This window comes from Rhamphochromis longiceps, linkage group LG12 (genome assembly GCF_057381845.1).
Source record: "Rhamphochromis longiceps isolate RC_006_pf linkage group LG12, R_longiceps_female_GT1.1, whole genome shotgun sequence".
Taxonomy (NCBI): Eukaryota; Metazoa; Chordata; class Actinopteri; order Cichliformes; family Cichlidae; genus Rhamphochromis; species Rhamphochromis longiceps.
Window position 1 is genome coordinate 42,995,861 of NC_140568.1, and position 12,274 is coordinate 43,008,134.

The 12,274-nt window shown below is 42.5% G+C and overlaps 1 protein-coding gene across 5 annotated transcripts in view; it reads right to left on the reverse strand.

The window, feature by feature from the left end:
- wdfy3 (WD repeat and FYVE domain containing 3) overlaps nt 1-12,274 on the reverse strand; it is a 129,733-nt gene that overhangs the window by 47,623 nt on the left and 69,836 nt on the right. For all 5 annotated transcript variants that reach the window (XM_085426451.1, XM_085426452.1, XM_085426449.1 and 2 more), the window contains 2 exons: nt 9,228-9,465; nt 3,858-3,958 (listed from right to left, as the gene is read on the reverse strand). In XM_085426451.1, the coding sequence (XP_085282577.1) occupies nt 3,858-3,958; nt 9,228-9,465 (339 nt within the window). The remainder of the gene's footprint in view (nt 1-3,857; nt 3,959-9,227; nt 9,466-12,274) is intronic.

Genomic DNA, 12,274 nt, shown 5'->3' on the forward strand with positions numbered 1-12,274 from the left:
TCGGGGCCATGACACCTACATCTATGTAAACATCGCTAGTGGCTCAATGGACTGTTTTAAGAAAGACGTAAAGCTTCAGGGACCAAAACTGAGCTTTCATCAGTTTGTGATCAAAGACATTTTCGTCACTTTACATATTTTTTGGACAGATTGTTTGTTCTCGTCTCGCCAGTCCAGAAAACTAGAAACTGAGTTATTGTAGGCTTGATTTTTTTTTATTATTTCTGATCTTAAATGTTGTGTTTTCTTGCATTTATTAATGTGACATACTGCAAACAGCTAACCTATTTGACTCATCTTATCACACCTATGAAAAAATGCTCTTATTTTTCTTCTGAGTCATTCTCCATATTTTCCTGGTTCAGATTTGCATTCTGCAAACGTTTGTTTTGCGTCGGTGCTTTATCTGTGCCAAACACACCACATTAAATTATGCCATGTTTATGTATGATCAGCCAGAGCTGCAGAACAGCACACCGAGGGTGTAGGAAAGATTTCAATTCAGCCTCCGGGTGTAGATCGAGGTGTACAGTAGCTCGCATTACCATTAAAATGAGCTAAAACTTTGACGTAAGCTGCCAAAACATGAAGGCAGTACTCTGTCGTCCAGATTGGTTAGAAAAGATCTCAGAGCAGAGTCTGTGGCTCGGGATGAGGTTGTCACTCAAATGGTTATCAGACTTGACCAAATAATGGGGCTGTCTGTGGACTCCATCACAAACTGTAGAAAACTGGTTTGAGGGATTACATCGAATTCTTATGCATATCAATTTACACTTGGTGCAACATTGTTGTTGTGAGCAGAATGAAGATATTTTGATAAATGAGCCTCTGGATGGTGTCATTCACAGATACGGGTCAGACCGAAGTGGATGAGGAAAGAGAAGGAAGGAAACAGAGAGGAAGGGAGGAGACGGGATAGAGATAAATGAGGAGATGGAAGGGGAAAGTGACAAAGAATGGATAGAATCAGGGCAGGGGAAAGGAGGAAGAATGAAGGAGACTGAGATAAGCAGTGAAAGGGACAGAAAAGGAAAATGTGAATGACAGGAAGAAATGAGGGAGGAACGAGTGAGGTCTATAAATAGAGTTGGGTGACTAGCAGGAGAAGACGAGAGCAGAGCAGTGTGGGGTGGATGAGCACAGAAGGAGCGGCATGAATAGGTAAACAGATGGAGGAACGATAGTCATGTATGAGTGGATGGAGAGGAGGGTGGACTGGGAGGAAGAGGAGAAAGGAGAGTCTAGCTGTGCTTCATAAATACTAAATGAGGCTACACACTAAAAATTCAAGCGTAACATCGCAGACAGTTTATATGATAAAATCTATTCTGTAAAATATCAATATTGTTTATGAGGTTTTTCATAACAAACACATTTTATTTTTAACACACTAAAACTAACGACTCAAGGACAGGTGAGGTCTGAAGCTCGAGATATGCAGACATGTGTTTTTCTTTTTGCATAAAAGACGAAAAATGATGAAAACAGAAGAAAAAAGATCAAAAGCAAAAGAAATCCAAAGAGGTTTTGCAAAGACACACAGCTGCTTTAAAGAAAAGGAAGGAGAGTGAGAATAAAGATGATGGTGAAATGGAGAAAACAACAACGAGGCCGATGGAACATAAACAGAAAAAACGAGACGAAGCGGCAGACGCGGTGATCCGAGTGGGATGTGTGTCGTTAAAAATTAAACACCAAGCAAAAAAGGGAAATGCACAAAGAGTTTTTGTGTACCTGTGGGCTAAAAATGAAATTAGGTGGGATGAAACACAGGAATCTATTCTTACTCATCAATTGAAAACGCTTGTTTTAAGGGGCGGCTGTGGCTCAGGAGGTGTAGCAGGTCATTTACTAATCTACTAATCGGGAGGCTGGTGGTTCAATCCCAGTGTGCATGCCAAAGAACCAGTCAATTTACTATTTCTGAAACAACAGAAATGAGCAAGCCAACAGGATAAAGGACAAAAACGTATCATAAAGGAACTTAGAGTCATTTGCAAGAAGTGAAATCCAACGAGCAGCACTCGAATGCTTTGCTTTACACAGTTTCCTGTTGCTTCTTTTCATGAGAGAGGACTGAACGAAGAGTGGAGCTGACGCACTGACACAACATGACTGATCTACTTTGATGTGACATGTTCTCACAAAGACACAGATGAAGGTTTGTGGATATGATTACAGCTAAAGACCGCTGACTCTTCTGCTAAATTCTCACTTCCTCCCCACATCGGATGCACTGTATTTTCTCTAATAAAAACTGGCAGTTAATTAAAAGCCGGGAAAGCAACAAAGGCCTTCATGCCACAAACAAAGGCCATCCATAGTTTAACTGTTTACACATTAACCTAACAAGCGAAAGATCCCCGACTCTATCCCCCGAGAAGACGCAAATCCCTTAGGGGTTGCATCAGGACACCTCTGTCAAATCAAACATGCAGAGTTGCCCGCTGTGGTGACCCCGGGTGAATAAGGGAGCAGCTGAAAGGAGCTCTACAGAGTGACCAAAAAAATCCACAAAGGTGCATAAAGTTTAATTTAGTTAAATATAATATAGTTAAATATAAATGCTATATAAATGCAATCCAATAATGGATTGGATTTATATAGCGCTTTTCAAGGCACCCAAAGTGCTTTACAATACCACTATTCAGTCACTCTCACATTCACACACTGGTGGAGGCAGCTACGGTTGTAGCCACAGCTGCCCTGGGGCAGACTGACAGAAGCGAGGCTGCCACATCGCGCCATCGGCCCCTCTGGCCAACACCAGTAGACGGTAGGGTAAAGTGTCTTGCCCAAGGACACAACGACCAGGACAGAGAGCCCGGGGATCGAACCGGCGACCTTCCGGTTACAGATACGCTTCCCAACCCCCTGAGCCACGGTCGCCCCAATGTGTCAGCCAGTTTTATAAAATAGACTCGACATTATAATAAAGCAGTTCTTCTGTCTCATTGATCCAGTCTCCGTTTTGCTGTGTCCAATGCAAAGCTGTAAATGTGAAACCACTGCACAAAGTGTTGAGTTTGTATTAACAACACAAAGCAGCAACCTTAACGGAGGCGATCAAAAGGAGGCTTTGCCCTCATTTAATTGAAGAATTATGACAGAAGACCTGCGTATAATAAAGTTTTGTTACCTTCTGATGTGATAAAAACATTTCAGCATCAAAGAACCATTCACTGTTTAAAAGCAGTTTATTGCATGTCAGTTTTAAAAAGTCTTTATTATTTTTACTTGTCACTGCAGGAAAGCACCGGTGGAGTTAATGGTGCCAAAGTTTAATGCAGAACAGACAAAAACTGCAGTTCCCCTTGGTGTGTGGTGAATCCGTCCCACAGACTTCCATGTTAAAAAGCCAGTTTAACAGCATGAAAGCATGTTTACAGCCTGCCACAGAAACATTTGGGGTCTCGATGGATAGTTTCGCCCTTCATAGCAACCGTAACTTGGATACCGTCAAACCTCCAAGTTTTAACACTTCTGAAAGGCTGTTTCCTAATCCTGTCAGTCAGGTGACCTTTGCTTTGTTTGTGGCAATGATCATTTTCTGCTTACGTGCAGCAAAGACAAACAGTCAGCACATTAAGCATGTGACTTTTCTGCTTTTCACCATTTTTAGAAAAGCAAATCCATTACTACTCTGTCCTTTGGTTATTGTAAGGGCTAGAATTAGTTATGTCACTGACCTTTATGTTTCAGCTTCAAAGTGTAGCTCGGTGGGCCGCTGTGCCTGGTTAACCTATAAAATCAGCCTCCACGTTCATGCTAGCAGATACCCCGAGGCCCAACCAGTCGGTGACCTTTGTGCTACAGTAAATGGAATCTGACCCAGCACAATGATCTATTTTTACCTGTGCCCATCCCGCTCAGCACTGCTCCGTCGCTGACACCTGAAGCATTGGTGTTGTTGGTGGGGGCGTTGTGAGGCGCCAGGCTGGGCAGGAACAGGCACCTGCACGGGACAAGAAGAGGACAGATTAACGGCTGCTATCTGGGGAAACGGCCGTGACAGACACAAGACACGTCAACAGCTTGCACGCGCATTTGTTGCGCGAGAGATTTACTGCGCGTTTGCTGAATGTCCGCTCCAGTCTGGCTCCATCGCTTAGGTAAACTGTTAGAAAAATTCCTCCCAACTTCCAGAAAACAGTATGGTAATTCACACGCTTCAAAACACAAGCTTCATGTTATAATATGGAAATTTTGAGCTGCCTAATACTCGCGGATTAATTATGTATGAGAAGGAGATAGAGGTGGGATGAAAGCGCACATTCAGAATCATTTTTCAAAGGAAATCTGCTCAAAGTCAGCTGCAGCCCCCCTGCACTCGCTAAGGTTGGTGCTGATAGTGATGATAATGATGATAATATTCCAATTAATTGTCAAAAAACAGGGTGATGCCTGCACAGTGAGACCACATACACAACTCCTCAGTAAGCTCGAGTCTGATGTCTGTATGCACTGCCGTCCACTTTCTCAAGGACTTCTCCTGCAGACAAAGGCTGGCAATCATTCGACAGAATTACAAAGATTTTTCTTTGTGAGTTGGCGTTGCGTTCTGCTGACTCACTGCCCCTCGGTGAAGGTGCCATTTTCTCCTCTCTAATCATCCTGAACCAGTACTGAAGACACTGGTGCTCTGGGAAATGAACAGGGGGATTTGGGGTTTTCCCCTCTTCAGGGGAGACAAAGAAGTCCTTAGAGTGTGTCAAGGCCAATTCATCCAGAAACCTGACAGATTTGAACTGAGCTGCACTGGAGGACACTGCAAAAAGCCCAATTAAAATAACTGTAAATCTGCAGTATTTCACTGTAAAGTAAAATAAATGTAAATCTGTGGAAACCCAGTTAAAATAGCTGGAAAGCTAAATTAAAACTGCAAATTTGTAGTTATTTACTACACTTTTACTATTTTACTACAGATTTACAGTTCTTTCACTGTAAAGTAAAATAACTGTAAATCTTCTGTACAATAATGAACAACAGAATAACTGTATTTATAAAACTCAATTTCTCTTACAGATGTACAGGTATTCCAGTTTTACAGTTATTTGACTGTAAAGTAAAAACATATTTTATTGCAAATTTACTTTTTTTTTTAGTGGAAACTACAAAACTGCAGCAGAAATATAGAACTGTATAGATGCAAATACATGATCAGGCTCATCTTTATGAAGCATAGATCGTAAACCAAAGATGCCATTGTTACATCCCCCATCTGAGCTTATTAATGCGACCTTAATAAGGTCACATTATTAAGCTCAGTGAGGGAGAAACTGAGGAACGGAGAGCACTACTGTCAGCTACAAACACCAAACTAAACCCTGATTTCTTGTCCTTTTTTGTTTTAATGGGAACTATTCACACACAAAAAACTAAATGTTGTATTCAATAAGACTTTAAACTAATGATCAACACCATAAACTCATCAGGAAAGTGTTCACCAAGGAAATGAGGGCTGTTTGCTCAACTTCTTTTTCTGCAGCAGGAGGAATTGCTCTCTGCTGCCCATTTAATTAAATCCAACTTTAGGGCACTTCTGCATTGTGTAAACTTTTTAGATGTAGGATACATCCATCTTTGGGACGTGTATGTGTTTTTCTAATATAAAAGCAGTTCAAACCACCTCACTGCAATCCCAAAGTTTTAAAATTAAAACCGAGAGCAAAGCTTGACTGATTTATTTCTGTACTTCTGTCTTTAAAAGAAAGATGACTTACCGCAACTCAGAGGAAATGAACATCGATTTTAACAGCTGTTTTTATGCTGATAAGCACAAATCAATCCATGCACTCAAACGGTGAGGCCAGTGTCACCAGGTATTTACGTATTCTTCTTCTTTAATATAAGTTCATTGTTTTTCAGTGGCAGCAGTAACGTGTAATGGGATAAAGTACAGACTGGCTCAAATTGGATACGGACGTATGAGTTTCTGGAAACCCAAAACAGTTGTCTCATTTTTCATGAGATTTATTAATGATAATGGGTAAAACTGGACTACACAAGCAATGTGAGCATCTCCTTTTATCTTGACATAACTGTAACAGTCACACATAAAACCTTCATTTTTATTTGTTCGCCACAAATTCTGCATTTTAATAGCCACAGTCACGGAGCCCACAATGACCTGGTTTTTTCCCACCTCCTCATCTTCTTTTTCCACCTGGACAGGAAGGTCAGAGGTCAGGGGTAGCTAAAGAACACCGTCCCAGAGGCTGGCAGGGATTCAATAAATTTTTATCAAGGACACTTCTCAAGGACAAGTCACTGCGCTGGGCCCCAGTTTAACAGACAGCCTGTCAAACTAACAAGTACACCGCCCTGCTGCCTCAGAGTAACTACATGTAGCTGTCTCTTTCATCACCCCAGGTTAGGTTATTAAAAAGACAAAGAAGGGAAAAAAAGCACTGCAGGGATTTCACCGGCACGTTATGCTAATTTATCTTCTTCCAGCGAATGTTTTCTCTTTAATTCTTTTAAAAAAATGAAATAAAAAATGTTTCCTCCACCCTTAACCGTCAAGACTGAATCTTCCTGGCCTCATGTGGGTGAGTGTGCATCCATGTGTCCGGCTCTGTGTAAAACTGTTGTGTGTTATAGAGAGTGCGTCTGTGTATGAGAGTCCTAATAGCAGCAGAGGCATCAATATTTCATGTTGACAGATGGGAGAGAAAGGAGGGGCCATCTCTCTCTGGATGTATGAGTGTGCGTCGTGTGTCTCCTCCTCTGGTTAGCAGAAAGTGGGCCACTGCCTCGTTGCCTGTGTGCTGCTGCTGCTTTGCTGCGTTTTCAGGAGAAACTCCATGTTTTATTCTGAGCTGGCTGCTGTGATGAGTCGCACAGGTTCTTCTGAGTAAAGGAAACAGCAAAGCTAAGAAAGTGCGATCGCTCGGAGGGGGAGGGATTTTTCAAAAGCAGTAGATAAAAAGCAACTGAATCACACGCTCGATTCCTGACAATCTCAGGAAGTTTTGACACTACAAGAGGCTTCTTGGAGTTGGTGCACACTTTTTAAAGAGCTTAAAACATGTTTTTAAAACTAAAGAGTTTTTAGAGCATTTCTGAGAGCTAAACAAAGACTAGACTGGATTCCTCCTGTCGTGTAAAGACGGGTTCATTAGTTAAACTAATCATTTTAAATTTGCTGTAAGTGTGGATGTGAGAGTGTCGGTTGTCTGTCCATAGTATAACTCACATTTCATCCTATATCATCTGGGACAGACTTCAGTTAAGTAAGGCAGCACAGACTTCTCGTTTTAATGCAGACTGACTGTGGTTACGTGCAGTCACCCTTCAAAAAGGACCAATCTGAGCCAAGAAAAGCCTGTGAAATAAAAGCTCATCTGTGCCACAACTGAATACTTTCACATGTTCTGAGATAGGAATTTGTCTTAAATAAAGGTGGTTAAAAACATATAGTCAGGGGGCCAGAAACAGGCCGCTGAATGGTTTTGCAAAATTGTAGAAAATATATTAACAGTATAATGTTTTATACAATTAATAACTTATTCATACTTCTGGTGTGGTGATGCTGGCACTGCTACAGACAACTAGAGTGGAAAGATGAATTTTCAGATCCTGTTTGACACACACAAATGTTTGATTTGGAAGATTAGTGCTGTCTTATTGTGTGTAGTACTGACATCACTGCGGTCCTCAGTGTACATGCTGGTGTAAAAACAGGTGGTTAAATCGCATGGCAACCAAGGGCCTGAAAAAGTGCTGGATGTCAGTTTGTTGCTTCCACTTGCTGTTTGTTACAGGCCGAGTCACCGACACGGGATGTTTTGTGCAAATTTAGATATTTGGTCTGCTAAGCTTGCATTTTTTTCATCAGGGTAAAGAGAATCTCACTGCAGTTTTTTTAAATCAAGTCTAGTCTTACAAAACACTGAAGGACCCTGGGTGCAGAAATGCAAACTGAATGAATATACACGTTTCCCCAGCCTCGGCCATCTAATAATTCGGTGCAGTTGGCTCACAGTAACCAACCTTTAGCTACACTGACAGAAAACCTCTACTATGATCTTCTGCAAGATGCACTTATGAATATTCATGAAGAATGTAACACATCACAACTGCGTCTCAGCTCAACATGTCCGCAAAAGCATGGGGGCGAAGTGTTGAGGTCACAGCCCACACACCGTCTTCTGACCCCCGCGCTGACTGTGGTGCTAACACACAACACAAACCGGGGGGTGCAGGGGGCGACATCAGCCGCGGCACAACGAGCAGCCGAGGGCTCCGTGTGACATAAAAGGCGGAAAATAAGCCTATTTGTATGCACAGCTCCACAACTGGAGGCGAATAACAGGCTCCTGCTGAGACAGTAGCAGGTACTGCTAAGAGACACTCACACACAACCTGTTTAGGGCGGGGGAAAATAACGTTACATCCTCAGGCGTGTTTCACTGGCGAGGAAAATTGATCCGCAAAGAGATTTAGGGCGAAAATGGTTTACAAAAGAATGGGCACCATCTGTTACTCCACCCATAAGGACAGGAAAAGTTACAGGAAGTGTTTATGCTTTATATACATCGTATATCTTATAAGAGTATCCAATCACGGGAGTGCACGTTAGATTTTTCTGATGAAAAATAACTGTAAGAATCAAGTCTGCCACTCTATATGGATATAAAACATTTACAAGTTATACTTCTTTATATACAGATTTGTTTCCATAAAGGCATCAGTATTTTCCAAAATGTACACCAAAGTTTGTCCCGCTCCTTAAGTCTGAAAGAGATTGTCACATTAATATAATTTTTAATTTAATAAGGACTGAAATGTAGAAATGTAATGAACAGAATAGCTGTTGCCTCTGTGTTGCAGGGCACATGTTTACAGGAGCATGTTTTGGTTTCATAGCTGCATTAATGTCAAGTTGATATATACTTTGCAAGCAGCTGTCACAAACATATCAATTCTGTCTCCTGATATCCAAGATAAGCCAAGTTTGGTCAGGCTGAAGGTCAGGTTAGAATCCCCCAGAACTTAATCATGAGACATCCTGTGTGGCAACGTCAGAAATCCAGTGTGTTAAAGACACATGTTAGCATTTTTGAACTGGGCCTCAGAAATGAAAGGTCACAAAGAACCGGGTAACAAAGGTCTCATCTGAATAATGTTACATTGTTGCAAATATCATAATCAAAAATATAACCATTACTGCATACGACTGGAAAACCAAATGCACTTAAGGTCTGTTAACCATAACTTACCCAAAGCCCTCCAGCGAGCTGTCAAACTCCACGAATGCAGGTGTAACAGCTGATCCGTGCAGGCGAATGTCATGGGGGGTTGTCATCGACACCAGGCACTTGACTCGGGTGAGGGGTACGGTGCTGCCCTCAGCGGAGCGCACGAGGCTGCGGCTGATGCGATACTGGCCATTGTCCTCCGCCGGCGTGGTGAAGACGCTGTCGGGGCCGAAGCCCTCCATGGAAGTGGTCATGCTGTCTGTGAGATTAAGAAGGCGTGGTTAGAGTCAAGACATGCAAGATCCACGATTCAGGACTGAAAGGTGGCTCCTGTTTGGTTAGCTATTCAAATCAATAACATTTTATTTATATGGCATCAAATGACAAGAACCGTCGCCTCAGGACGCTTATTAGTCTTACTTTACTTTTTAATTCATGACATTCAAAAGCAGAAAGATGTAATTGTGAAACGTGCAAAATTTTCTAGTTCTGTTTCAGTTCCTTCACTTTGTACAACACATACAGTATCACGCAGCTGTTTGTCTTGCTGAAGACACCTCTATTTAAAGCAGATGACCTGTGATGACATATGTGGACCCTGCCTGTGAATAGACACTCCTGTCATTTTGGTATGAGTCACAAACCAAAGCAAGTCTGTCCACAGGGGTGAAGTTTCTCTGTGAGACCAGCATGAGGAATGCCCCGTCTACCTGGAGACTGTCCACGGTATGAGAGGGTTGACTTAACCCAAAGCTTTGTAGGTAGAGCTGTGAAAGGCTGCTGTTGCTTGGCATTTCTCTTTCCTCTTAGAGTCTAAGGATGCAGATTCATGCGAGTCCAAAGGCAAGAAGTATTCAGTCGATGACCCAGCAAACAGCTGAGTAAACACATGGAGTATGTTGATGGGTTAAGCCAAGCGTGAGCCATAACCATGTGAGGCACGAGCTGCATGCTCACCAGGACGACGATGACATGCAGGACCGGACATTCATGGATAGTTGGTAGATAGCGTGTGAACCAGCCTGTCACCGCTGCTGCTGTGCGGGCTGGCAAAGACCACATGTCTCCCTTTTCCCTCTTTCACTATGCAACAAAAAGGTTGCAGGTGGAGCAGCCCTCCCCTCTGCCAGCTCAGAAACCGTCACAGTTCGTGGGGGTTTTTCATAAGCTCAGAGCCACAACAATCAAAATCCACCTGCCCATGTTCCCAGATTTTGTCTCCAAGCGAATGGCTTCACGGAGCAAACCGCTACCACATCACTGTGCCCACCTATGGACCCTGTCTGGAGCTGGACGCCAGGTTCAAGTTGTCTTTCAGTCCATTTTTTGACTCTATAGCTATGAAGTTTCTTTTACATAATACTGGGTTGTTTCGAACGGCCTCTTTGCTGCCTTCAGTAAAGAGAGGGTGACCTTCATGCTTCGTCCGTGCATGCTTCTGGCACACGCTTTTCAGCTTCTCACTTTTTGCCCTCATCCTTTTCCATCTGAGGAAGAGATGAACCTTCATCTGTGTGTGATGTGAATCTACACTGACCACACTCAGAATGTGTGTTTATGTGGCCAAGCTGTTTAACTGCTGTAATAATCCAGCCAGAGATAAAACTCTGCCTAAGCAGAGGCTCTCCAACTGGATTATGGAGGCTATCTTCCCAGCATCTCACAGAACCAAAGGTCTCTCTTTGCCTCAGGGTGTGAGCGCATCAGGGGATTGGAAACCTCATGTGCCCCATTTAAAGGGGTCCCTGTGAGTGATATCTGTGCTGCAGCTAGTTGGCCATCACCACACACTTTTGTTCTGGTTCAGTGACAACTCTGGGGGCATTTATACATCCCTTCCATACTGTATGTGTGCTACCAAGTGAATCAACTGAAAGCGAACAGCTTCTGTTCCCTGAAGCAGAGGAACGAGGTACAAGACAGTCTCCCCACTGAGAAGCTGGGCTCAGTCAGGAGTGTTTATCAAACTGAGGGACGTATATGTACAGGAGGGGCCTCAAATATGTCATTACAGGTCATGTGGCTTAAAGCTGTGGTTCAAAGGTGTCTTCAGCTGGCACACGCAGGGATGTCATATTCCACACTGTACGTACTGCATGTTGTTCCTTTTCTTCAGGGAACCAGACTACAGTCATAACGTTTTGTTCTAAAGTCAGAAACCTTATTGACCTGTTAAACTGTAAAGAATGAGGCCAAGAATTAACATGACCTTCCCTACATATAAGGTCTTAATGGAAAGATAATACAACACTTCAGGATAGTTAAGTTTAAATTTGGCTATTACAAGTTTCAAAATCAAACTTTAAAAAAAATCCTTAAACCTTAAAAATAGCCTGATTTTAAAACCCCAGAGCAGAAAAATATATGTTTTTTCCTCACTATAGAGGCAAATGTGTAGTCGGAAACCCAAAAGAAATACAAATGAACTTTTTACTCTTAGTTTAAAGCAGCTTGTTTCATCTCCCCATCTAACAGTGGTTTCTCTACTGTCCTAAAAATGTCTTGACAGAATTCCAGCACTTCAAATTTTGCATTTGTTTATTCAAAATAACATTTATTTTCCAATTAGATTAGATTCAGAGAGAGTGGTAAAAACCCCTCACAGCTTGGTCCGCCCATGAAAACTCCCACAGCACTGAAAACACCGACTGCGAGTAGGCCACATTAAATCAAAGCTGGATTTTCATCGCCCCAGAAGGGCGATAATAACGTCCCGCGCTAAGGTAACATATTTCACCTTCTATTGAGAACATGGGTCGTCTCATTTCTAAAGAGTCAGCAGAATTACAACAGTCTGGTTTATTAGCTGCCATTGATGGCAGCTAATAAACCAGACTCTTCTCACAGAGAAAGATGGCAATATGTGCTCTCCCAGTGGCTGTCTGTAAAGAGCAGTAATTACTGGGGCCTTGATATCCATTCTCAGCTGGGAGGAGACACAATAAGCAATTAAGACATGCTGAGAAGCCCAGAAAATTACAAACATTAGCAGCTGTTGATGGAAAACAAGCCATTTGCATTACATTCACAGAGGCGAGCCGATCTTTGTTTAGACATGGAGTTGGGGG